General features: G+C 54.3%; 10 protein-coding genes and 1 non-coding gene across 11 annotated transcripts; 3 read left to right on the top strand and 8 right to left on the bottom strand.

Annotated features, from left to right (window-relative positions):
* Positions 1–10: 10 nt before the first annotated feature.
* P168DRAFT_286484 (uncharacterized protein) lies at positions 11–466 on the top strand. Its single transcript, XM_024836352.1, has one exon. The coding sequence runs from the start codon at positions 186–188 to the stop codon at positions 381–383; it is 198 nt and encodes a 65-aa protein (XP_024696956.1). The 5' UTR covers positions 11–185; the 3' UTR covers positions 384–466.
* On the bottom strand, positions 79–181 carry P168DRAFT_t1. Its single transcript has one exon. It is a non-coding gene; the product is annotated as a tRNA-Arg (tRNA).
* Positions 467–625: 159 nt separating the features above from the next.
* On the bottom strand, positions 626–1821 carry P168DRAFT_228999 (fructose-bisphosphate aldolase FBA1; the record flags this gene model as incomplete). Its single annotated transcript, XM_024833163.1, has 3 exons — positions 626–1186; positions 1243–1656; positions 1714–1821. 3 exons carry the CDS (start codon positions 1819–1821, stop codon positions 626–628), a joined length of 1083 nt encoding a protein of 360 aa, XP_024696955.1.
* A 1514-nt stretch (positions 1822–3335) lies between these two features.
* Positions 3336–4761, bottom strand: P168DRAFT_229515 (RCC1/BLIP-II protein; the record flags this gene model as incomplete). Its single annotated transcript, XM_024833189.1, has 2 exons — positions 3336–4223; positions 4288–4761. Coding segments are annotated over 2 exons (1362 nt in total), but the record flags the coding sequence as incomplete, so codon positions are not given.
* A 944-nt stretch (positions 4762–5705) lies between these two features.
* On the bottom strand, positions 5706–7628 carry P168DRAFT_229884 (putative ubiquitin C-terminal hydrolase; the record flags this gene model as incomplete). The annotated part of the gene is made up of 2 exons (XM_024833207.1): positions 5706–6198; positions 6298–7628. The coding sequence occupies 2 exons, from the start codon at positions 7626–7628 to the stop codon at positions 5706–5708; spliced, it is 1824 nt and encodes a 607-aa protein (XP_024696953.1).
* A 1961-nt stretch (positions 7629–9589) lies between these two features.
* Positions 9590–10548, bottom strand: P168DRAFT_331788 (uncharacterized protein; the record flags this gene model as incomplete). The annotated part of the gene is made up of 2 exons (XM_024841648.1): positions 9590–10400; positions 10503–10548. 2 exons carry the CDS (start codon positions 10546–10548, stop codon positions 9973–9975), a joined length of 474 nt encoding a protein of 157 aa, XP_024696952.1. The 3' UTR covers positions 9590–9972.
* Positions 10549–11199: 651 nt separating this feature from the next.
* On the bottom strand, positions 11200–12489 carry P168DRAFT_229187 (uncharacterized protein; the record flags this gene model as incomplete). The annotated part of the gene is made up of 1 exon (XM_024833174.1): positions 11200–12489. The coding sequence occupies one exon, from the start codon at positions 12487–12489 to the stop codon at positions 11200–11202; it is 1290 nt and encodes a 429-aa protein (XP_024696951.1).
* A 694-nt stretch (positions 12490–13183) lies between these two features.
* P168DRAFT_323501 (putative RNAPII degradation factor Def1) lies at positions 13184–16403 on the top strand (the record flags this gene model as incomplete). Its single annotated transcript, XM_024840695.1, has 4 exons — positions 13184–13368; positions 13437–13945; positions 14042–15141; positions 15174–16403. Exons 2-4 carry the CDS (start codon positions 13645–13647, stop codon positions 16401–16403), a joined length of 2631 nt encoding a protein of 876 aa, XP_024696950.1. The 5' UTR covers positions 13184–13368; positions 13437–13644.
* A 681-nt stretch (positions 16404–17084) lies between these two features.
* On the bottom strand, positions 17085–18129 carry P168DRAFT_294430 (RTA1 domain-containing protein; the record flags this gene model as incomplete). The annotated part of the gene is made up of 3 exons (XM_024837955.1): positions 17085–17111; positions 17255–17865; positions 17958–18129. 3 exons carry the CDS (start codon positions 18127–18129, stop codon positions 17085–17087), a joined length of 810 nt encoding a protein of 269 aa, XP_024696949.1.
* A 514-nt stretch (positions 18130–18643) lies between these two features.
* Positions 18644–20000, top strand: P168DRAFT_308406 (uncharacterized protein; the record flags this gene model as incomplete). Its single annotated transcript, XM_024839190.1, has 2 exons — positions 18644–18709; positions 18760–20000. The coding sequence occupies 2 exons, from the start codon at positions 18644–18646 to the stop codon at positions 19972–19974; spliced, it is 1281 nt and encodes a 426-aa protein (XP_024696948.1). The 3' UTR covers positions 19975–20000.
* A 392-nt stretch (positions 20001–20392) lies between these two features.
* On the bottom strand, positions 20393–22474 carry P168DRAFT_286479 (OSBP family protein). The gene is made up of 4 exons (XM_024836351.1): positions 22221–22474; positions 21721–22046; positions 21594–21648; positions 20393–21529 (listed from the first exon to the last, which is right to left on the bottom strand). The coding sequence occupies exons 1-4, from the start codon at positions 22287–22289 to the stop codon at positions 20729–20731; spliced, it is 1251 nt and encodes a 416-aa protein (XP_024696947.1). The 5' UTR covers positions 22290–22474; the 3' UTR covers positions 20393–20728.
* Between the last annotated feature and the right edge of the window lie 1294 nt (positions 22475–23768).

Below are 23768 nucleotides of genomic sequence, written 5' to 3'. Positions count from 1 at the left end.
TAGTCTAAACCATCTCCAAAGTCCAGACCCAAAAAGAACACAACCAAAACTCAACAAAAATCCTATCAGATAAACAAAAGCCTCTACTGGGACTCGAACCCAGAGCCTCTTGATCGCAACTTCTGCCCGATTAAAATCAGGTCGTAGAAGTCAAGCGCGCTACCGATTGCGCCACAGAGGCTGGAATGGAACTCGGATTTTACTCGGTTTGTTTATCCCGTTTTACTTGTCCTGTTGATATGGATCTTGCTTTGATAGGCATTGTTACTTTGTACTTATCTATGACCGTGTGGAGGGTTGGAATTCAAGTTCTGTTCAGGACTGGACAGATCTATAACAGTGTCTGGCCAATGGACTGGATTGAAGTCACTAGGTGGCAATGATTTGGACTAACCGTATTCAGTTAATCTTCGCTCTACCTACTACCTATGATGTTACCTATGATGTATAATGTTTAACATCAAAGCTCTACTTTATAAAGATTCAAAACAGATTGTGCAATTATTTGCAATTTTGTATGTACTGGTATCGGATCTCATCACACGTTGCCACTATCCCATCACATTACCAATGCCTGAAAGACACATAACACGAGAACAGAAAAGAGAAACTTGAAAGAAAATGTTTACAGCTGGCCAGCAGTGTTGAAGTCCTCCAGGGCCTCCTGCACACGCTTGCTCATGGTCTTCTCACCCTCGCGCACCCACACGCGGGGGTCGAAGTACTTCTTGTTGGGCTTGTCGGCACCGTCGGGGTTGCCGACGGTGGTCATGAGGTAGTCCTTCTTGTTGAGGACGTAGTCGCGGACACCGGTCATGTAGGCGTACTGCATGTCGGTGTCGACGTTGACCTTGACGACGCCGTAGCCGATGGCCTCCTTGTACTCGTTCTTGGAGGAGCCCGAGCCGCCGTGGAAGACGAAGAAGATGGGCTTGTCGCTCTTGGCGCCCAGCTTCTCCTGCACGTACTTCTGGTGCTTCTGCAGCAGCTCCGGGTGCAGGCGGACGTTGCCGGGCTTGTAGACACCGTGCACGTTGCCGAATCCAGCGGCAATCGAGAAGTAGGGGCTGATGGGGGCCAGGGCGTTGTGGATGGCCAGGATGTCCTCGGGCTGGGTGTACAGCGAGTTGTTGTCGACATCCTCGTTGTTGACACCATCTTCCTCACCACCGGTGATACCGATCTCCTGTTCGTATATTAGCATCTCTTCTTTGTTCCCCTAGCCCAAAGGTGTTGACATACCATCTCGAGCCACTGCTTCATGGGGGCAGCACGCTTGAGGTAAGCGGCGGTGGTCTGGATGTTGTAGTCGACGTCCTCCTCGGACAAATCGATCATGTGGCTGGAGTAGAGGGGCTCGCCGTGGAGCTTGAAGTAGGCCTCATCGGCATCGAGCAGACCGTCCAACCAGGGCAGCAGCTTCTTGGCGCAGTGGTCGGTGTGCAGGATGACGGGGATGCCGTAGGCGGGGGCAATGCTGCGGATGTAGTGGGCAGCGGCGATACCACCGGCAATGGAGGCAGCCTGGTCCTTGTTGTCGACGCCCTTACCGGCGAAGTAGGCGGCACCACCCTGGGAGAGCTGCAGGATGACGGGGCACTTCTGGTCGCGGGCAGCCTCGAGGGAGGAGACCACGGTGGAGGAGGAGGTAACGTTCTACTTCATTAGTTTCTTTCTTTCTTTCTCCCTCTTGAAGGGAAGGGGAAGACGTACGATGGCCGGGACGGCAAACTTCTTCTCCTGGGCGTACTGGAAGAGACGGAGAACGTCATCACCGACGATGACGCCGGACTTGCGGGAGAGCTGTTCCAAGAGACCCATTGTGATTGAGTAGAGGGGGGTGTGTAGGTGGAAAGTGAGTGGTAGATAGAAGAGTTAAGGTAGTGTTAGAGTAGAAAGTAGAAACAGGCGAAGGTTAGTGAGAAGAGAGGAGGGGGATAGAAGTATTAATAGGGAGAGGTGGGCGTTTACCGGACAACGAAACCAGCAGAAACAGCAGAAACGAAAAATGAGGGGCAAAGACTGAAGACCCAGGCCAACTACGACTACCTAAGGCCTACCTAGGTAAGAGAAAACCAAATGGAGGGGCTTGACCGGGTATGGTGGGGACATGCGATCAGTATGATTTCACCCCGTTCCCAGACGGTAAAAGAATGTTGATATCGAACAGGATGGGATTGCAATGGACTGCACTTGAGTTCATCTATCTAGTATTTACTGAATCTACTCCACTGATATTCCCTTTCTTCAAGAATCGAAGCTGAGAATCATCAAGATCATGAAGATGGAGGGGAAAGGAATGACGCGGATGAGGGGCCTCAGGCCAGCCCATCATCCCGGAAACCCCCGCGTCATCACATGACATCATCACTCCGATTCCCCCGTTTCCCTCCGTTGAAGTCATCCTCTCCATCCTGCCCAATCCTGCTGAATGGATATTAGACAGTTAGACTACTCAGTAAGAGCTTCGATCCATGGTTACGACCTTCCATTTGACCTCATATTATGTTCTTTTCTTTTCTTGTTCTATACAAACCGGATGCCTGTATACCATCACGGAATACAGTCCTCCTAAGCTCTTTACCGAAGTCCCTTTCCGTTTTACTTTCGTTCTTTTCTCCCACCGGTGTATGTTAGCCTGCATCAAATACCTCACCTTGTAGTACTAGTATCTAGTACTCATTATCGAATATCAATATCAATATCATCATACCTCACCATCAAAACAGGAGTTACAATAGAATGTAAACGAAACAAATAGAACCCGAGGGAAAATCCTCCGATTCCCTGATCCTGTTTTAATTTCCAGCAAGATCCGAATAGAGAGAGGACTTTACTGGATACGGTCATTGACCCCACTATGTATGCGCTCACGTGATGCATATACACCAATACGACTGTTGCTATTACTATACTATTCTCTACACCTTGGTGTTATTTGGAAAGAGACCTGTGCGCGACTACTTATGCATCTCTGCCCTGTTTAATCCGATGTCGTACGCGCTTCGCTTGGGAACGGGGGAGGGTTCGCCACTCTTTCCTGATTGAACTTCTGCCTATGTATGTACCGACGCTGGCCGACGATCGGTGTGTTGCAAGCATGGGTGGATGGTGGATGGTGGATGTAAAACATTATAGAACTGTTCATGCATGTAGATCCCGCGCTGGAGGATGTAGTAAATCAGATGGATATTGCTCTCAACAATGCTTAGACTAGTGTTACATATGGTACACCCATTACCCATATCCATCCATATCCATCCATCCATCACTGCAACATGTTGATGCTACCGCCATTAAATCCTCCCTCCCTGGTATCTATTAAAACTCCCCCCTCAAGCACCGTTGGTCTGCGGACTATCGACAACCGGATGGCCGTGCTCACCGGCTAACATGCCGAACTGGCCGCCCGTCGCCGCGAAGAGGATCTTCTTCCCCGTGATGTGCTTGTTCTGCAGCAGGGTGGGCCGTTCGACGTCCTCGTTGCCGTCGCGGTGCGGCTGGCCCGCCTGGTAGTTCGTGTTGAAGCCCCAGCTGTAGGCGAGGCCGGCCTTGGTGATCGCGAACGAGTGGTCCGGCCCAGACGCCACGGACGCAATCTGGCCCTCGATCCCCGGCAGCAGCGTGGGCGTCTTGAGGATGCGCGCGCGGCCCAGGTCGTCCTGCACGACGTCCTCCTCCGCCATCGTCGCCGGGTCCAGCCCCAACGCCTTGTTGTCGATGCGGCCCCAGATCAGACACTTGCCCTGCTCCGTCACCACCAGGCTGTGGTCCTTGCCGCCCTCGACGGCCGTCACTGCGCCGGCGGCGTGCTTGCGCAGCGGCTTCACCTCCGTCGGGTACTGCACGACCGCGTCGCTCTCGCCGGCCCGTGCGGCGATGCCCGTCTGTCCGAAGTTGTTCGATCCCCAGCCGTAGACGGCCCCGTTCTGGCGCACCGCGAACGAGTGGTACGATCCGGCGCCGATGTCCACGATCTTTGTCGGCAGTGCGCACAGGCCCGGGTGCAGCGGGTTGGCGCTCGTCACGCGACCGAGCAGTCGGCGGCCCAGCTGGAACTGCTCCTCACAGCCCCAGGTGTAGACGAGCCCGCTCGCCGTCAGGGCAAGCATGTGTTGGGCGCCCGCTGCGAGCTTGATGACATTGTCAACACCAGGAATGAGGGCTGGCTTTTCCTGGATCTTCTTGTCGGGCTCGAAGAAGCCGATCTTGCCACTGTTGCCCTGTATTTAGTCAGTACGGTTTATCCAGAAGGGTTCGATTCCCAAGAAAGAAGAAGGGGCATACTCGGAAAGTCCCCCACCCATACACCAAACCCTCCTGCGTCAAAGCAAACGTCGCGCTATCCGTCGCCTCCAGCTGAGTAAACACCGTCCCCTCGGGGAACAGCGACGCGTCGACCTGCCCAGGGGTCGCCTCCTTCAGATTCTGCGTGACCTCATCCTCATCCTCGCTCTCATCCTCGCGCGCCTCCACCGACTTCTTGTCCTCCTTGGTGTCTCGCGCCAAGGTGCCCTCGTCATTGACGCCCCAGGTCATGATGCGGTTGTCGTGCGTCAGCGCCGCGGAGTGCACACCGCCCGAGACAATGTGCACCAGACCGAGACCATCAGCGGGCATCTTGGGGTTGAGGACGGGGCCCGTGATCTCGGCCTTCTTGGTCGCGTCTCCGAGGCCGAGTTCGCCGTAGCAGTTGGAGCCGAAGACGTAGACATCGAGGCGTTTGGTCGGGGCGTGTGTGAGGATGGGCTTTTCCTTTTCGACGAGGTCTTTCCAATCGATTAGCAAGAAACGAAAACAATGGAATATATGTATAAGAAATAAGATGGAAAAACGCGTCAACAAACAAAGACAACAAACTCACCCTTCTTCTTCTTGCGCCCGCGAGTCGACTTCTCCGCCGGCTGCTCGTCGACAATCGCCTCAGCCTTTCTCTTCCGTCCCGCGGTTGTCACTTTCTCCTTCTCCTTCTCTGGGGCTTTGGCAGGGGCTGATCGGCGGGCTGGGGCTTTCTCTGCGCCTGCAGCAGGCTTGCCGACGTTGCGCTTGGGAGCGGTGGCTTGGCGCTTAGGGGGCATTGTGTTTGACTAACTGTGTGGTAAATAGGAGGAATAGGACACAGTAGGAATTGATAAAGATTCGAGAGATCAAAAGATGGAGAAATAAAAAAAGGGAGGGAGAAAAAAGGGAGAAAGAGAATGTAGAGAGAGAAGGATAAAAAAAGAGAGAGAAGATGCGGTGCTTACTTGATTGACCTGCCTTAGTATTTACTATTATTGATGGTCGCATTGTTTATCAACAGTGCGGCCAAAACCCCCCGGGAGAGCCAATCGGAAGGGTCACTCGCTCTGTTATTGCCCGTCCTTTTCAGTCACTCCTTCATTCATTCATTCATTCACTTGGTTATTCACTGATTATTTGTTATGGATTTGTTTACAATTTCCTGGGGCTTGCATAGATTCACCCCTTGATTAGGAGAATTCAGCGACAGTAGAATAGATCAATTGTCATAAACAGGAGAGTTTGTTTCATTTCACATTTATTTGCCCGTGTCTCATGCACCACATGTAGGGGTCATCATGCAATCCATCACACGACATACACCCCAAACTGCCACTTTTTTTTTTTCAAGATTCAAAATATATATATCTATGTCCAAGAAGATCACCTATATATAACTACTTTTACTCCCCATTTTCCTTTGGTCACGGCTTTTCCAGCTCGTAGAATAAGAGGTACACCTCTCTTTGCATGCCCAATACATCCGGCGTCTTACACTCCTTGATCTTCTCGTCCGAGATCCGCCACCATCGGTCGTTCGGCTTGTGGCGACGGCGCAGGCGAGACGTCGACCGGGATCCCCCGTCGCCGGAGCTGCCGGGTCGGATGCGCTCGCTCATGAAGGATGTCCGGGAGCCGGACTTGCTGCCGCGACTACCGTCCGTGGCGGGGCTCTGGGGCTGATCGCTGGTTGGTGAGGGTGATAAGTTGCGTTTGGAGGCCGATGACTTCGAGCGCTTGCTCTGGAAGGAGATGCGGGAGCTGGATGTGCTGGGTCGAGGGGATGGCGAGGAAGGTGGAATCAGCTGGGGCTGGGGTTTCGGCGAGTTCTTGATGGACGGCGTTCGCGACGTGGCGGGGGAATCCCCGGACGATGGGGACGGGGATGTAGGGGGTGATGACGTTGAGGTCGAGATGCTTAAGGTGGGCGGCTCGGTGTCAAGGGCTCGACGCGCTTCCGGTCGAGGACTCGGGGCCCGGGAGGGATTCTCACTGGGCGCTCGACTCTGTGCGTACGAACGGAAAACATCCGGCGTCGAGAACGGTGGGTAGAGGTTATTGCGACGGAACGATTCGTAGTGCCCGCTTTGGTGACTGCCCTTGTGGCAGACAATCGCCAACAGCTTGAACCACTTTTGGCTCAAGATGCCCCCCAGAGGGAGCCGCTCGGGGAAGGACACCTTGGCGGCGTTTTTGGTGGAGCTGCTGTGGTCGAAGATGGATCGGGAGAGGTGGATGGCGACGATTTTGGGGAAGACGGTGATCCGCATGTGTCGGGCGATTCGCCGCTTGGGAACCGACTCGGCTGGGGGGAGCCTCACCCCTTCCGGCACGTACTCGGGGTCGGTTTGAATAGCATCCTGGAGCTGTTGGATTTCGGTCTCCAGCGTGCGCCGGTCACTCTCCGACCGACTCCTGGTCAGCTCGTGCGTCTTCACGTCCACGGCATGTTGCAGCGAACACCGGTCACATCGGAAGTCCTCGATGTACTCCGTCTTCAGAAGCCCATCGAAACACGCGCTGAGGGTGGTAGACGACTTCTGGGGCACCTGCAGAGTCAGGTTCACAAACGAGGTCTGGTTGGGCTTGTACTGATAGTGGCAGAATTGACATTCAATTTGGGACTCGAGCTTGCCCTCGAACGGAAACCAGTATTCCGTGTCCATTTCGCGCAGCTTGGTGTCGATGATGGCCGGGAGCCCATTCTCGGATCCGTCATCGATGCGGACCTCGACCTCGGTCGGAGTCTTCGGGGGCAGGTCGTCATCGCGCGCCGGGAGAGGGGCCTGCACTCGCTGCCGTGCTTTGACACCGGCGTGATACTCGTCGCAGAGGCGCTCGGCCACAATCTGCAAGAATTCCTGCGCGTCCTGCTGGTTGCGACTGAGGCGTGTCCGGAAGGCATACTCCAACGACTGGATGAACCCGCGAGCGGAGATCGTTTTCTTGTAAATTGGGCGCTCGTTCAAGCGGTCCAGCATTTCCTTCAACGCCCGGGTGATCGTTCCCCTCTGTAGCTCCAAGATCTTCTCCGGCTTCTCCCCGCGCGGGATCTCGTCCACGTCGGGAAGAACATTGTAGATTTCGGGACCGTCCAATTCCCGCCGATGGAGTTCCCGGATGAGGTAGACACGCAGATCGCCCAGGCCGGCCAGCGCCTGGAGCACGGAGTTGATGAAGCAGTCATTGGCCGGGTTCGACAGGCCGACAATGCTCTTCTTCCGGTTACTGTCGGTGGAGTCCTCGCCGTCGAGTGTGAAGTTGGGGCCGAAGACGTAGAATAACGCGACCGCGGCGAGAGATGCGCCCGCCGCATAGGCGGCGACCGTGGTTGGTCTTTCCTGCATCAACCTGACGTTCTGTGTGAAAAAGGTTCGCGGAGAAGTGAGGTGGGTAGAAAGTTTCCAGATAAACCGGCGACGGCACTATCGGAGCTCCATGGATGACTGCTTCTAAGTTCTGACCAAGAAGCGGTGGGGCCGCGAAGAAAGCTCTAGGCGTCTAAACAAAGATGCCTCCAGATCCCCTCTTCTACCCGGCGCCAGGTTTATATCAGAGAAAAAGAAAAAGCAAGAAACGTAAGAATAAAGTATCGGGAATTCGGACGAGTCACGGAAGAGGGAGGTATGGGATCAAGGATCTAAACTCTAAGGCAAGTTTAAGATGGGATAATCGTCAGCAGGTAATTTCCCCATAAACGCCCGAGGATGTGGAGAGGGATGGGGGTCTAGTAATTGGACCGTGGCCCCCGTTGACCGCAGAGAGGGGAGAGGATGAGCCAATGGCCTTCTTACCAAAAGAGTGGAAAATCACGGGTCAATTGATCTGTGTCCATGGATGATGTCGGTTTGAGCAATTCTTGAAGGATGTACGAAGTAGTCGACAAGGTAACAAGAGATTGAACGAGTGAGGCGATTAAGAGCGAAAGGGAAGGGCGGAGGGTTGACTCTCTTTTCTTTAACCGGTTCCAGGTCCGACGGGGCGTTAAGTATCCTGCGCTGAGCGCGCGTCCCAGCAATCCCAAGCCCCGAAGATCCGCTTCACTGCACCAATGCACCCCCACATATTATTTCGCCTGCATTGCTCCAGGTCCATTTTTCAGATCATCAGTGACGGTTCCTCAAGGCTGAGAGGACCGGTCGGTAGCATGAGTGGCATGTTTTGATTGTGCCAGTGGGGACGAACGAAAGGATTGTCATTGATAGAGCGCGAAGATCGCTGGTTAACGTCCGATGAGGAGACGAGTTGGGCTTGGTTGGATTGACGAATCAAGGGGATGTTAGTAACCCCATGGGCTTTGTGTACCTAGAACGAACGAGAAACGATCCACACAGCCAAGCCTATTATCAAGGGATGCGTGGGATGAAGTGGTGCCAAGTGTCGAGGTGGAAGGGTCGGAGTTTTAGATGGAGGCTTCCCAGTCATCATCCGGTCTGGTATACGTCTCCTACAGGATGACCATTGATATTGGTTTCTTGTATATAGACTTAAAATAACCTAGAATACATGAAAGATATCCTAGTTTTCCCAATCTACTAAGAAAGCTCTATGCTCGTGATCCAGTACCGACAAGCTACATACTATCAAGAACAAAGTCTTCCTTAAAAGGCACTCCTCCCACATACTGTACCTCCAGAACTATATGCCCACCAGCAATGATGATCAGGTTTGTCAACGGTATGATCCTCTACCACCAGCAAGGCAAGCCTCTCAACAACAACAAACCCTCGTTGATCTCTCGCCCTCCTCAAAAGACCCAGCATAAAGCCACCCGTGGTCCCATTCCAGCACTATAGATATCAAACTAAAAAATCACATTTATCCAATTTGCTGCAAAGAATCCGGTTTCCCGTCAGATAACAAAAGAGGTATGCAATGGAGTCGACCTGTCATCCTGTCTATCCTCTATGTATGTATGTAGGCCGGAACTGACGGAACCGTGGACGGAGCCTGTGCTAGCTTCTCTACACAGATTGCGAGGCATATAGCTTCTCCAATCGTAAACCAACATACGCACTGAAGATTATCTTGATGCAGGTTCCTCAGATCAGAAGATATTGCGCAGAATGCCCGAGGGTTATTGTACCTGTAGTACTGGACCACGACCCACCAGCACTTATCTTGTCAAGCAATGGAGTAAAAACCAGTTCAGCTCCTCAAAGTGATCTAAAAAAGAACAGCAAGACCAACTACACCCCCCACTACAATTTATGTCAACTCCAATCCATTAAAAAATACAAACAGTACCTAGATCTAACCCGCAGATGATGTCAGATGATGCAAACGAGGCAAACACCAGGTGCTGTGGTCTAGTAGTAGGTAGATGGATGATAGGTATGTATACAGTGTTACTGAGAAATGTATAGCTGCTGAATAGAAACACATTGATGAGTCGAAGCTTGGGTTTGCCAGGAACCAGGATACTGACGGTAACGCTGTGCTGGCGGTAAGGGAGGATCCGATATCGCTTCAGGTTTCAAATATCCATCTAGCTTCTGGAGACTGTGCCTCGAGTTACAAAATTCACTGCTCCTCCTACTCCTACTCCCCATCAACGGTGAATATTTTAAGATAGAATTGTTTCATGATATCAACTCCCTAACATTATCTCACGATTTTGCCAACATCTCTTGTCGTAGTGCCCCTTGTCCCATAGCCGTAGGGTACGCAAGGATCCTACAAAACGTGTATCTAGGTAGCCTTAGTCCGGCTACGCGTCCGACTCCCGATCCCGTCCGTGGGGACATCCCGCTTCGCAGACTCCTTGGTCTCCTGGGTCTTCTTGGGACGGCCCTTCTTCTTCTCGCCGTTCCCGTTCGCGGCAGGGCCACCGTCCTCGGCTGGTTTGGCGGCGGTTTTCTGTTTCTTGGTGGTGGGCTCCGACACGGCGGGTTGTTCTTTGTCGGCAGGGGCTGATGACGAGTCGTGTTCACGCTTGTCGCCTAGACTGGCGGGTTTCTTGTCGTCAATCTCTGCAGGGTCGGTCTTGGAGGATGTCTCGGTGGATGGAGAGTTCCCATCGGGTTTGTTTTCTTCCGTTTCCTTGTCAGCCTCGGGGGAGGAGGTGGCTTCTGCGGTTGTGGGCTGGCTGTCGCCGTTGGCTGGCTTCGAGGTATCACCTAATGTGCGCGACCAGGCGTTAGTATTCTGGATCATCTGATTGAACGCAAGACACAATGCGAACATTAGGGGTTGGACAGGCGAATTACAAAATAACGTACCTGTGGATGGGGCAGGGTTTGCGGTGGTCGTCGGTTCGGGAGCCATGACGGAGGATAAGTGGGGGGTTCGTATACAAGAATAGAGAATCGTATAATAATAGGGAGAGTTGGATTAAAAGTGACGTGCTCGCGAAAAGAAAGCGACAATGTAGAACGATTAATCGTGGTCTACCGATGCACAACAAGATGAAGTGTGGTGGTGCGGGGAGAGAGGAGGTCAGAGAGGAGAGGTGAGGTTGCGCGGTGACGTTTTACTAAGAATGTCGGCAACCTCCAGGGTACTAGCCTGTTTCACGCGAAACTGTCAATCTCGGGTGTTTATCCTTGAGGCATGCCACCTGAGGGCACGGCAGTGACCACTGGTCATAGCCTGTGGCTCAAGTAAGCATGCCAAGAAGAGGAGAAGAAGGCCCATTAGCGTGGCCTCGGTGGAGCAGGATGCGGAGTAGATGATGTTGATGGTGTGACCAGGGGCCACCAGACATTCTCCCGCTTTCTCGCTTGCAGATCAGGGCTGACGAATCACCCCTCTCCGATCGGCATCAGTTATGTTATGTTCCCAGTTCATGACGTCGACCCCGTGAATTACTTGGGGCGAAACGGAACTGCGCATGGTCGGAAATATACCTGACTGCCTCGTTCCATGTAATCTTCCGCCCCCGATGGAAGCGATAACGCTCTGGAGCGCCCACGATGCTCAGGCCAGGGCTAGATCCAAGCGGGCCAGTAAATGCTCTTCTTCGGCCGTCGTATGCAAGGCGGTCTTGGACCCTTGGGCTGAAGTGGGCGTTTTCGCCGGCACGAGCCGCTGCATGGCACGGGCGAGATCTGACGCCGTCTTGATTTGGTCCCGGTCCAGTAAGATGCGCAGGGCATCAAAGCCACAGCGCATAAGGTTATCTCGCTGTGCCTCGGGCCAAGACCTCAGCCCATCCGCTGGGAGTCCTACTACAGAGGCAACGAAGGGGAGCGGATCGGGTTGTGTTGGGTGATGGAGGGACACCTTGGCGGATAGTAACGGACTGGGAGCCAACGTCGAGAAAATCGCCGCGAACTCCTCGTATGTAGCCGGAAGAACCTGGTTGGTCTGGGAGGGAACGACCTGCATCATCAATTCATGCAGATGAGCGCCCGACGATCGTAGGACCGACACTTCGGACTGAGCGAGCCCGTAACTCGTAGACGGATACGCTTTACAAGCCCGTATATAATGCCGAAAAGCCGTGTCCAATCCGCGCCCGTAGTGTGTTTCCGCCGTCACCAGGTCGACCAGCAGGTGGTTGAACAACTTCTGGGCCACGCCCTCTGGGATGCGACCATTGTGTCCTCCCACGTCCTGCTTCGCCATCATTTTCAGCCACAGGAAGACGGTATCCTGCAGCCCTTCTGCCACCATAAACTTCAACAGACACGTCGTCGACCTGCGGGACCTGAACAACAGCTTCCGCGCCTCCGAGTCCGACGCCAACCACCAGGCGACGACTTTGGAGCCTGCCTTGGATTCTTTCAGCGCCTTGGCAAAGCCCGTGCCGGTGTGAGCGCTTGCGAGCAATAGCTGGGACTGGAGACAGGTATATAAGTCGGCACTGGTGACGGAACCCGACGCGACCAATTCATCAAAGACCACCATGGGTTCCTTCGCCAGCCTCTGATCTTTAAGCCGAGGGGGGCCCGGTTGGCCCCGCAGGACGTCCGCTTTGGAAGGGACTACTCGAAACAGAGGATTGTCCAAGATGGTGCGCAGATGGTTGTCGGTCGCATGGGCTGACGAGTCGGGATTCCCCGGGGTTCCCTGCGGCTCCCCTCCATTTGCATCCGCGACCGCAGCGGGGGGTGAAGCTTGAGGGACGGGATATTCGTGGTCTAGTTGGCGACGAAAGGAGGAGGTAAGGGCGTTGAGGAGTTGCCGGGACTCTCTAGGGGTCCGAGGCAATGGGGCGTGGATTTTCCCCCAGGGTTTCAAACTGAGGATGGCAGTTCCCTTCATGATGATAGCAGGGGGGGCTAATGATCACGAGAATCGACGGAACAGCAAGGGATCAATAGTCATACTCCTCATCAAAGTATGTTTGTGGGGAGGGGGGTCCGGTGGATGGTTAGACCTCTGCAGCATTAGATGTGGATCGGTTGGTGTAGTTTTGCCGTTTGACGATGGAGACGAGCGGTAAGGCTAGGCTTCAGCCTTCTCGTATGATTCCAACGATCCTTTGTGATGGTTTGACACCAATGACGTGGTCAAAAGAGTTCCAAAATCAGGGTCTAATAGAGTCGACTACCTTGTCGAACTATGCAGGGGTAAAACCACCATGTAATTAACCACCGATCAAACTTCACTATTGAATCCATTGAGAAAAGAACGGGATCAAGAGTGATGACGAAAACCCCGAGGGTCTCGTATGTAAATTACCAATGATCGAGGAGATCCTGGTATCCACCCCGGTAAGGATGGGTAAGCGGGAGGTAAAATACCCTCCGATGGGCTCGCTAAACCGGTGCGCTGGTAGAGTAACATGGGTATGGGTTTGGACTTCCTGTCATTACCTGACAGTACATCAATACCTCTACCACTCCTGCCAGTTTGCCCCAACCTGACTACACTTTACCATACCTGACCATCTCTCTCTCTCTCTCTCTCTCAATTCTCTTCACTTCTTCTTCTCTTCAATCTTTCTCTCTTTTCTCTCTTTCTTCCTCCCTTTTGATACTTGTTTCCCCCATTTCCCCCTTGAATAGAAAAACTCCTTGGACCTTTGTGTCTGCGTTGTTGTTTTCTTTTTCTTTTCCCTTTCAATTCCTTTTTGTTTTTCCTTTCTTCTTTTTATCTCTTCATCTTCTCACTAGGAATCTGGCGGCCCGTGTGAGCCTGGTATGCTGACTGAACCTGCCCCAGGCTTTGCATCTTTCAACCTACTAACTAATCCAACCTCTGCTTAGAATACTAGACACCGACTTACTTCCTCTTAACCACAAACCAACTACTACCTCACCTCATTTTTTTTACCCGCTTTTCTTCCACACTAAGCCGCACCTTGTTTTTCCACACCTCCCCTTCCCATTCCTCTTCTCTCCTCTCCATCCCTCTTCTCCATCTTGGAGATCACTCGAAATTTTTTTTTCCTTGTCTCTCCCAGAACCCCCCGACATGTCTGAAGTCCAATCACGATCTTCTGCCTCCCGGGGTAGGGTATCCGCCCGGGGTGGCCGTGGTGGCTATAGCTCGAGAGGTGGTCGAGGTGGCAGCAGCAGATCGGCCAAGGCTGACAACTCAGACGGCACATTCGCATTCGAGGATGAAGGAGAGTTCGGCGAAATGAAGAAGAAATACTCCAACACTCTACCCATGCTGAAGGAGTTGTTCCCTGACTGGACCGACGAGGATCTCGTCTTCGCCCTGGAGGAAGTCGACGGTGACCTCGAACAGGCAATCGATCGCATAACTGAAGGTTCGTTTCAATTTCACCCCCCTCCCCTGTCGTTCCCTTTCTTGTCGTCGTTCGTGGAAAAGGGGCTGGGGTGACTGACTGGAATCGTCCCGATAGGCAATGTCTCTCAGTGGGGAGAAGTGAAGAAGAAGACGACCGAGAAGAAACAACCCAAGGCAAAGGAGGTATCGACTGCTCCGATCGAAACAACTACGATTCCCGCCCGGGGTGGTCGTGGTCGTGGTGGATTCGAGGGTCGTGGTCGCGCTCGCGGTGATCGTGGTCGTGGGGGCCGTGGCGGTCGGGGCGGTGTCGTCGTCCCCAATGGAAGCCGCCCGGAGAAGTCCGCCGTGACGACCACCACTACCACCACTACCACCGCTGCCCCCGAGACGCCGGCGGCCGCGCTCCCGGAGACGAAGACGACGGTCGAGGCTGAGCCCGCCGCGGCCGAACCCGCCGAGACTGGGGCCGATGCATCGAAGACCAGCGTGGGCACCAAGAAGGGCTGGGCCAGCTTATTCGCCAAACCCGCTCCCCCTCCTCCCCAGAAGGCCCCGGCCGCCCCTGTCCCCACCGCCGCCCCCGTCCCTCCTCCCGTCCCTGCCCCTGTTGAGACGCCCGCTGCTCCTGAACCCGTTGTGGAGAAGAAAGAGGCGGAGAAGGCCCCCATCCCGGTCGCCGCTCCCGCCCCGGTCCCCGTGCCCGTGGAGAAGGGCCCCGAGCCCGTCATCCCCAAGCAGAGTGAAGCCCCCGTGGTGCCCGCTCCCGTGCCCGCTCCCAAGGATGACTTGACGCGGAACAACCTGGCCCAGATCCCCGATGTGTCGCCCCCGGCCCCCACGGCCACCGCGGCGAGCACCGTGGGCAGCCACTTCGACCAGGCCACCCACGTCGCCAGCACCCCCTCGCGTCAGCCCGCCGGCGGCGTTCCGACCAGTGCCTTCAAGCAGACCCCCCGGGGTGCCGCGGCCCGCCGCGTGATGGAGCAGCAGGAGGCCGTGGTCATGCCCGGCAACCATGCCGTGGACCGGGCGGCCGTGCAGTTTGGCAGCATGGGATTGAACGGCGATTCGACCGAGGTCGACATCGACGAGAACCGCGAAGAAGCCGAGACGCGCGCTCAGCCTCCGCAGCACTCCCCCGTCGCCCCCCGGGCCTCCCTCCCTCCGTCCACCCAGCAGCACCAGGCCCGGCGGAGACCCCCGTGGTCCCGCGTCCCGCCCCGGGACTGCCCCCCGTCCCGCAGACCTCCGCGGCGGACACCTCCTTCGACTTCGCCCGCTACACCGATGCGCAGAAACCCTACGATCCCTTCACCCAGCCCGTGACCCAGCAGCCCCAGCCGCAGATCCAGGAGCCGTTCGCCAACCAGGCCCCGGTCCAGCCCACCGTCACGACCAACAGCGACTTCACCCCCTTCTACTCCATGGACCAGCGTCTGCCGTACAACTACTACGGCGGCTACAGCCAGTCCCAGGACGCCTCGTTGGCCCAGCGCGCCGCCGCCGGGTTTGGCGTGTCGGGTGCCGAGGCGCAGCCGCACGTGCCCACCACCCAGCCCCCCGGCCGCTACGGTCACGTGGAAGCCCCCAACAGCGGCCACACCACCCCCAACCCCACGCTTCCGGGAGCCGCCACCCAGACCCCGACCGCGCAGCACATGCCGGGCCAGAGTGCCCACGCGGCCTACGGCTACGGGTACCCCTACTACTCGAACCCCCACTACGCCTCGTACATGAGCCAGATGACCCAGCACCAGTACGGCCGGAACCGCCCCATGTACGATGACGCGCGTCGCTACGACGATCACTACATGCCGCACAGCAACCAGTACGGCTACGGCAGCCAGTACGCGCCGTACGGCAAGGGTGGCATGTACAACCAGCCGCAAGGCTTCAGCTACGACCACTCGTCCTCGCCCGCGACGGCCGGCAGCTTCAACCAGGCGATGCCGGGCCGGGACTCGATGTACGGCGGCCGCACCGGGTCGGCGCAGCCCTCCGAGACCCAGCAGACGGCGGCGGGCAGCACGGCCTTCGGGTCGGGCATGTCGGACGTCTTCGGTCGCAGCCCCGCGGGCTTTGGACAGAACCAGCCCATGTCGCAGCAGCCGCCGGTGACCGCGGAGGAGGCCCCGAAGAGCTTCGACACCCCCAAGGCGGCGGGACCGAGCCCCTCGCTGGCGCAGGCCAACCGTCCGGGCTCCGCGGCCAACAACGTGCCGGGTCAGCCCCAGGCGCAGACCAGCCTGCCGCCGCTGCAGGCCCAGCAGGCCCAGCAGGGTTTCGGCGGGTACCCGCAGCTGGGTCCCCAGTACGGGGCCGGACTGGGCTCCCTGGGAGCGCACCAGGGCGGCGCGGGATCGCAGAGCCATCACCAGGCCAGCGGCTATGGGAACTACGGGGGCGCGGCCGGGTTCGCGAACTACTACGGTAACAGCGGCCGCGGCGGCTGGGCAGGCAACTATACTCATTAAAGGGGATCCAGGCGTTGAGTTTCTCTGATCATCACTATTCGTTTTGTTCCGGATGATGAAATCTGTTGATTCGCTTTATTACTTTTTTTTTTATTCAATGAGGATGGCCAGCCGGGATGAAAACAAAATCATTTATATCATTTTCTTTTCTTCCTGCTCTGCGATGTTCCCCTTGGTGCTTTTGCCCTTACTCCGTCTTTCCCTTTCCATCAAACTTGTTCCATGTGTAATCTCTACTCTCTATGGGGGAACTTGGCTGGTGTCGTTTTCGTCTTCTTTTTCTTTTTTCTTTTTTTCTTTTTTTTTCTTTCCCTTGGGAAATATGGTCTCTCCCGGATTTGCGTTTTCACGAAGCTGTACTGAACTGAGCAAAAAAACCAGAATTTGATTTTTTTTCTCATTATTGCACGGCCGACGACGATTTTCATTTTGCCTTTTCTCTGTCGTTCTCGTCTTTGTCTTGTTCATGGTCTTGCCTTGCATATCCTTTTCCGCTTCCTGTGTATTACATATTTGGGTTTAGTTGGGAACAAACTCCATGCGTTTGACTGGGTTAGGGCCGGATGGGAGTGGAATGGAACGGAATGGATGGATGGACTGGGATGGGAATGGGGAAAATGCAAAGAATTGACTTGGGATGGTGTTATATATGATCTCGTAGTTGTAAGACTTGTGTAGGATTCAGGAAGAATGTGATGTATTCATAGTCTATATAAATTGCCAGTCTTTATATATCAACAACACCATGTTAGTATACTCCGTATATAACATTAAACAGAATCATACCCCCGTCTCGACACCGTCCCCATCTTGAATCCCTCCCCCTCCGTATCCCCATCCCGCAAAAGCACAATCGACCCCGGATGCCACACGCCCCAAACAACCATAACAGCCAGCATCAACACCCCATCAAAAACATACACACACCACTCATTCGCAAGTAGATAACCCCCCTGCCCCATCGCATACTCAACCACCCGAATCACAGACCTAACCAACACAAGCGCACTCACCCCATAAAGCACCCTCAAATGCCTCTTCCACTCCCCCACACCACCATCACCCCCATCCAGAATTCCCGCCCTCCCCACCCTCCCCTCAAAAACCACAGCCGTCACCATAAAAAGCACCAGCAAACCAACCTGCACCACCAACCCCCCAATAACAACATCATTCGCCATCCCAGCCTTCTCCCCCCTCCCCATCATCCCCGCCGCGGACCCCTGCACGAGAAACGACACAATGTCCCCCACCACGAACACCTTCGTCTGCCAACCGGGCCGGATAAGCGCGTGTTGCGCCCCGCCCGGGACGCTGCGGATGATGCGGCCCAGCGCCATGTAGATGGAGGCGGCGAAGAGGACGGGCGCGAGCAGGATGAGGATGTTTTGGAGGATGTAGGGGATGAGGTGGGAGGTGTGGGTGTGGGCGATGGCGCGGATTATGTAGCCTTGGAATTCGACTGGTCTGTTTTTATTAGTATATTTATGTTTATGTATGTGGATGTATAGAGTGGGTGGGTAAGTAGGTAGGTAGGGAGGGAGATAAACGTACACACTCCGCCTATGGCGAAGGGGATGCAGAAGCGTGCTCGCGTCTTGCATATTTTCCAGATGTGGAAGAGAGTCGGGAGCAGGAAGAGGAGCGCGAAGATGACTGCTGCTGGGAGTGAGGGCACGTATTGCCAGAGGTAGTAGGTTCCTTTGTATGGTTCGAGTTGGGCCATTTTCAGTAGTAGGTTCAATTAGGGCTGTGGTTGGATATAGATTGGAAGATGTATTGTGGACGACGTCTGGGTTTATATCCCTATCTTTCTGTCTGTCTATCTCCCAATCGATATCTGTAGGCATCACAATAAGAATACGCGGAAAGACATCTAATCGCATCTCGTTCCCAGTAATCCACGAAGTAGGTCTATTTCCGTGCCGTCAACGCTATAACACCCGCGTATAGATCTAGTGAAACAAGCCACCATGGTGGAGTCGGGAACTGGTCTGTGCATACGCGTATTCCATTCCCACTGCCCTGTTAGTGTCAGCTTATCTCGATGATCTACACTCGTCTCGTGGTTCAAGGCTTGATTGTTTCACCGGTAGATTCTAGCGAGGTTGGACTTGGGGCTTGGTTTTTCTTTCATCCTGCTGAGGCGCAGTGATTATAGTTGGTTGCTCACTTGTTGGCTCGTCATCTGGGAGAGCTTGGTGAGGCTTGTCTAGTGGGTATAGATGAGGGTAGAGAATATGGTCCGCAGGGCTCATCGCAAGTCCAGAAATGGTTGCCTGGAATGTAAGAGGCGGCATGTCAAGGTCAGTTCTGCATTATTCCGAATCCTGTCAAATTACTAACTAGTATGCAGTGTGATGAGCGACGTCCGATCTGCTCCCACTGTTCCATCACAGAGCGAGCATGCGAGTATCGCTCTCCGCGAATCCCTACAGTGGAAGAAACACCATCACCACCATCACCACCATCAACAACAACATCACAACCAACACCACCAACACCAATCAACCTCCACGAGACTACATCCCCCCAAGAGCCCCCCGCAAACCTCCTCCACCTTCAACTCCTCCACAACTTCACAACCTCAACCTCCCACTCCCTCACAACACCCTCCTTCACCCCAAACATAACCACCCTCTCCCTCTCCACCCCCTACCTCGCCAACGAACTCCTCGCCCTCTCCGCCCTCCACATAAGCGCAACCCAACCCCCCCACCGCAAAACCTACCACCACCACGCCGCGCAACTCCAAACCCACGCGCTCGCAGCCTTCAACGCCACCCCGGACCTCGTCCCCATCACAGAAGACACCTGTGCCCCGCTCCTCCTCTTCTCATCCTGTCTGGGCCTGCACGCCCTCTGCGATACGCTTGTCTTCCGTGACCACCCCGGTAGGGATACGGACTTTGGACATTTCATCGCTCGCTTCGTCAGATATCTCCGATTGCATCATGGTGTTCGTGCGGTTACGGGATCGGCGTGGTCTATGCTTCGTGCGTCTGTCTTATCACCCCTTCTAGATGGCAGCGCTGCCCTCTTTGATTGGAATGGCGGCGGTGGTGGTGATAGCAACGATGACAGCAATAACCTAGCTCCCCCATTCCACCACCTCTGGGATCGCATCACCGCCCGCCGGCTCGGCGCAGACTCAACCCGCGTCTATCACCAGGCGATACAGGCTTTGCAAGTCGCAGCCAACGCATCGCGCATATCTGTAGACGACGACATCCCTACCCCCGCCCCTATCCCTAACAACGGCAACATCAACGCCAACAGCGACAGCGACACGGAAAGAGAAAGGGGAAGCCAACAAAAAGAGAAAACAAACCCCACCGGCATAATAGCCTGGCCCGTCCTCGTCTCCCCCTCCTACATCGACCTGCTCATGCACGGGCGACCCGAAGCGCTCGTGATATTAGCGTGTTACGGGGCACTGCTGCACCGCTTCTCGGAGTTGTGGATATTTGGCGATGGGGGCCGGTTTTTGATCGAGTCTGTAGGGGAGTTTTTGGGGAGCGAGTGGGAGGGATGGTTGGGGTGGCCGAGGGATGTATTATTGAGATATTGAACTGAGTTGAATGTGGGGATGGTGTTGGGTTGGGGTTAGTGTTGGGTTGGGGTTAGTGTTGGGGTACGGGTGTATGTATATATATATATATATAGTAGGTACGTATGGTGTGTATATGGGGTGTATTTCTTTAACGTGGTTATTATTGGATGTTGTAGGACTTTGAATCTGTGGTTTTGTTTAGAATTGTCTGTTGATGGTAAATGTACTACTGAGTAGCTACTCTCGTACGAGGACTATGTGCCCAGCCAAGAATTGGAAGATTATAAACCTTTGGTTCAACTGCTGTTTTTGAAATTATATTTGCTTGGTACGTACTTATTGAGTTTAGGCTGAGTCCTAGAACTATCCATATCGACTGACCGATATATATGTACAATATACAATAATATCCAGGGCGAGATGTAGTTGAAATCTGTAGATCAATGAAGACAAGTTCCATATACTTCATCCTGTTTACAGAGAGGCAACCATACCAAATGGAAGAGATAAGTAACGTGGGATCGTTCTATGTACAGGATGCTCAATAATAGTTAATGACACGATCCCAAGGAAGACTCGGAAGATTCCTATCCAAAGCAAAAACAGGAAACGCGGTAACGAGAACGATCTATAATCACCAGGGTCACGAGTAGACCCAACCCAGCAAATGAAACCCAAAGAAAATCCCATCACGTAAATGACGCGTGACCCCACAATGGTAATACCTATACAGCTAAAATCCCGCCCACTCTATCCAATCTGAGGTGTGGATTTATTCCGGCACCCCCAGTCCCTTGCCGGGCACGTCGATGCTGTGATACGGGGGCTTGGCGCCCACCGCTTTGGACTGGTCGAATCGCCACACTCCACCCGTCTTGTCACTCTCCAGCGACTCCAGGTTCACCCTGCTGAACAACTTCTGGAACTGCTCGTCGGTCCCGTCCACGCGCTGGAAGAACCGGCGCTGCCATTCCTGGTTTTCGGAATTCTCGACCTTGCGGAGCTCTCGCTGGGCAGTCTCAATCGTCCCCTTGGCCACAGACACCGAGTCCATGTCACCCTTGAGGATCCCGCCGGCCACGTCGCGCCACGCCCGCCGACTCTCGTACAGGTCCTGCTCCTCCAGCGGGGCGACCTGGAGCGGCGTCGTCGGGTTCTCATCAACCGTGTACGTGTCGATCACGTCCTTCGTCCGCGCGTTCTTGATGCTGAAGCTCTTCGACCACTGGCCGTCGGCGGTGTAGAGGGGCTTCTTCTCCCCCTCGCTTTCCTTGTAGAGCGAGGCGTTGAAGGTGTTCTTCTTTCCGCTCAGCCAGCCTTTGCCGGAGTAGTCGATCTTGGCAGTATATCCAGTGCTGCTGGCAATTCGAGTGGTCCTCTCCAGCTCCATGAACGGGGTTCCGTAGATCAACGACTCGACGTGCAGGTACGGAAGCGTGATGAGGTATTGTTCTTGCTGGGCTGGGTCTTTCGGGTCCGCCCCGGGAGGAGTCAGAGTCAACAGGGCATGGCCGATCTGCTTGATCTGGATTGTGTTGGAGAAGGAGGCTTTCTGTGCGTTGTAACCTTGGAGCTGTGGAAACTGTCAGTATTTGATTCCGCTTTATCGATCGAAAGCGTGATTGTAGGATACTCACCTGAATGCCGTGCTTTTCATTTTGGATGGCATAGGCTGTCGCCGGAGGATGGTGGCTGAACAAACGATAAAGTCAAAAATAAGGTTCTGCGACGGGTGGCGACCGGTTAGGGATGTTTATAACCCACCTGACTTGTTCGCTGATGAGAGTGGTCTCGCCCACCTCCGGGTCCGAGCTCCACTTTCCGATGAAGAGCTCTCCGAGGAAGGGGTTCAGGGGCTTCTTCTCACTGCCCAGCTTCTCACTGCGGCTGCAATATTGCTGGTGGAGGGTGGTGAGGAACCACTTGAGGACGAGAAGGGCTCTCTTCTCCGGGTCCGCCTCGCGGGCGGGAGCCACGAAGATGGAGGGGTGTTCGGCCCAGTAGGCGGAGTATTCCGTGAGGGAGGTCGGGGACAGAATAAAAGGAGGAGCGGTCAAAGACGAGAGATCCCCGTTAAAGGAGGCGATCGACTGTAGGATCAAACTGGTCAGTTTCCTAGGCGGCAAGAGAGGACTGATGGGAGGGGCGGTGGGGGTATCCAGTGTTGGACAGGCCAGCTCCTAGATGCCAGGACCATTTGCAACGACTATTTGCAGAGTGGACTCGTGGAAGAGTGGGAGTTGGTGGTGGGTAATGTCTCATACCTTAAGAAAACTGGACCAAGACCCTTTACTGCCGGCAGGCACACCCTGCGAATCCTTACTGGAAGACATTTCTTCAGGACTGGGGGTAAAGGGGGGAGGGGTATATGATTAATCAAGGGAAAAATATATCTGTTTGAACCAGGAGGAGGGGAAGAACAAAGAGATAGTAGAGAGAACAATAGAGTTGAGGATGAAGAAGTTGGTGGAGGAAGAAGAAGGATGGGGCGGGGAGGAAAGATGAGTGGGGAGCCAGGTGGTAGTAACTTAAGGTACCAGAGAGAGAGAGAGAGAGACGGATGGGGAAATGAAAGGGAAATGAAAGGGCGACGTCATCGTCGGTGGCGGGGTCCCGTGATTGGCTGTCTAAATTCAGGGTCTCTCTTCCTATACCATACTGTATTTATCATATAATGCTGCGGATATACGGTATTACTGGTATTCACCATACACACCAACATCATGTACTATTCCCTCTGTATACCATCTCCCTCTCCCTCTCCCCCTCCTCTCTCTCTCTCTCTCTCTCTCTCTCTCTCTCTCTCTCTCTCTCTCTCCCTCTCTCTCTCTCTCTCTCCCCCCTCTCTCTCTACACCTTGAATCCCCCTTGTACATCTGTCATTCTGTGACATTATGTCATTGTATACCGCAATACTGATGACGAATAAGCTCGATCGAACCGGTCCAGTTCTATCAAATGGATGAACCACATGGGTGGAGTTAACCAGGTCGCTTCAATTGAATGCCTCATCTAGTACGTTCATTTTGAGCTTTCTATCAATGATCTTCTGATTAAATTCCTCAGCGTGTGATGGGTTTGTCGAGGTTTTCTCATCTTACGGTTTAACTGCTGCCTAAGACCTTCCCACCATCCCACTAGACTGGGACGGGTCTTATACTTGGGGGTAGGTGGAGACTTGGATGAACAACGATGATGAAAACCGAGCGCGAGAGATGATGAACTCAAGCCTGCTAAGGGAGGGAAAGCTATTCTCTATTCCAAACGGAAAATTTCTGGATTGAACAGCACTGGATTTCCCATCCAACGAATGGAATCCCCATGGGTGAACTTATCCCAAGAATAATGCACTCGGCAAATGGATAATGGATGGTTCATCATTGTCCAACAAGGCTGAGGTACGGAAAATCGGACGGACACTGACCGGATTCGCGTTGTCATCTCGCAAATCCTCCTGGGTCCTCTGCCGTTAGTCTTGAGCTTGCCAAAATGCCAAGTCTCCATCGATGGAAAACATAAGACCGATGGCTCCCTTGAGATCATTCTCCCCCCTGCAGCGTCGCCCTCGTTGGGCGTCCAGGGCCCCAGCTCGTCCACCGTGTCGATCATGGTCCCACTCTTAGGCCAAGCTATAATCGATAGACACCCGGCCGCTTTTCTCGAGTATAGTGCCGATGGGCGTGACCGGGTTGGACGACTACCATTGGCTGAGCAACGGCCTCGCCGACCTATTTCCCGGGAGTATGTATAGATCTGGCGAAAATATGCCTCGCAGAGTTCCTAAACTAGGCGAGGACTGCGTGCCAGGCTCC

This window comes from Aspergillus campestris (assembly GCF_002847485.1).
Source record: "Aspergillus campestris IBT 28561 chromosome Unknown P168scaffold_1, whole genome shotgun sequence".
In the NCBI taxonomy this organism is placed as follows: Eukaryota; Fungi; Ascomycota; class Eurotiomycetes; order Eurotiales; family Aspergillaceae; genus Aspergillus; species Aspergillus campestris.
The sequence above is the reverse complement of the archived record's forward strand: the minus strand, read 5'-3'. Positions and strand labels throughout refer to the sequence as shown.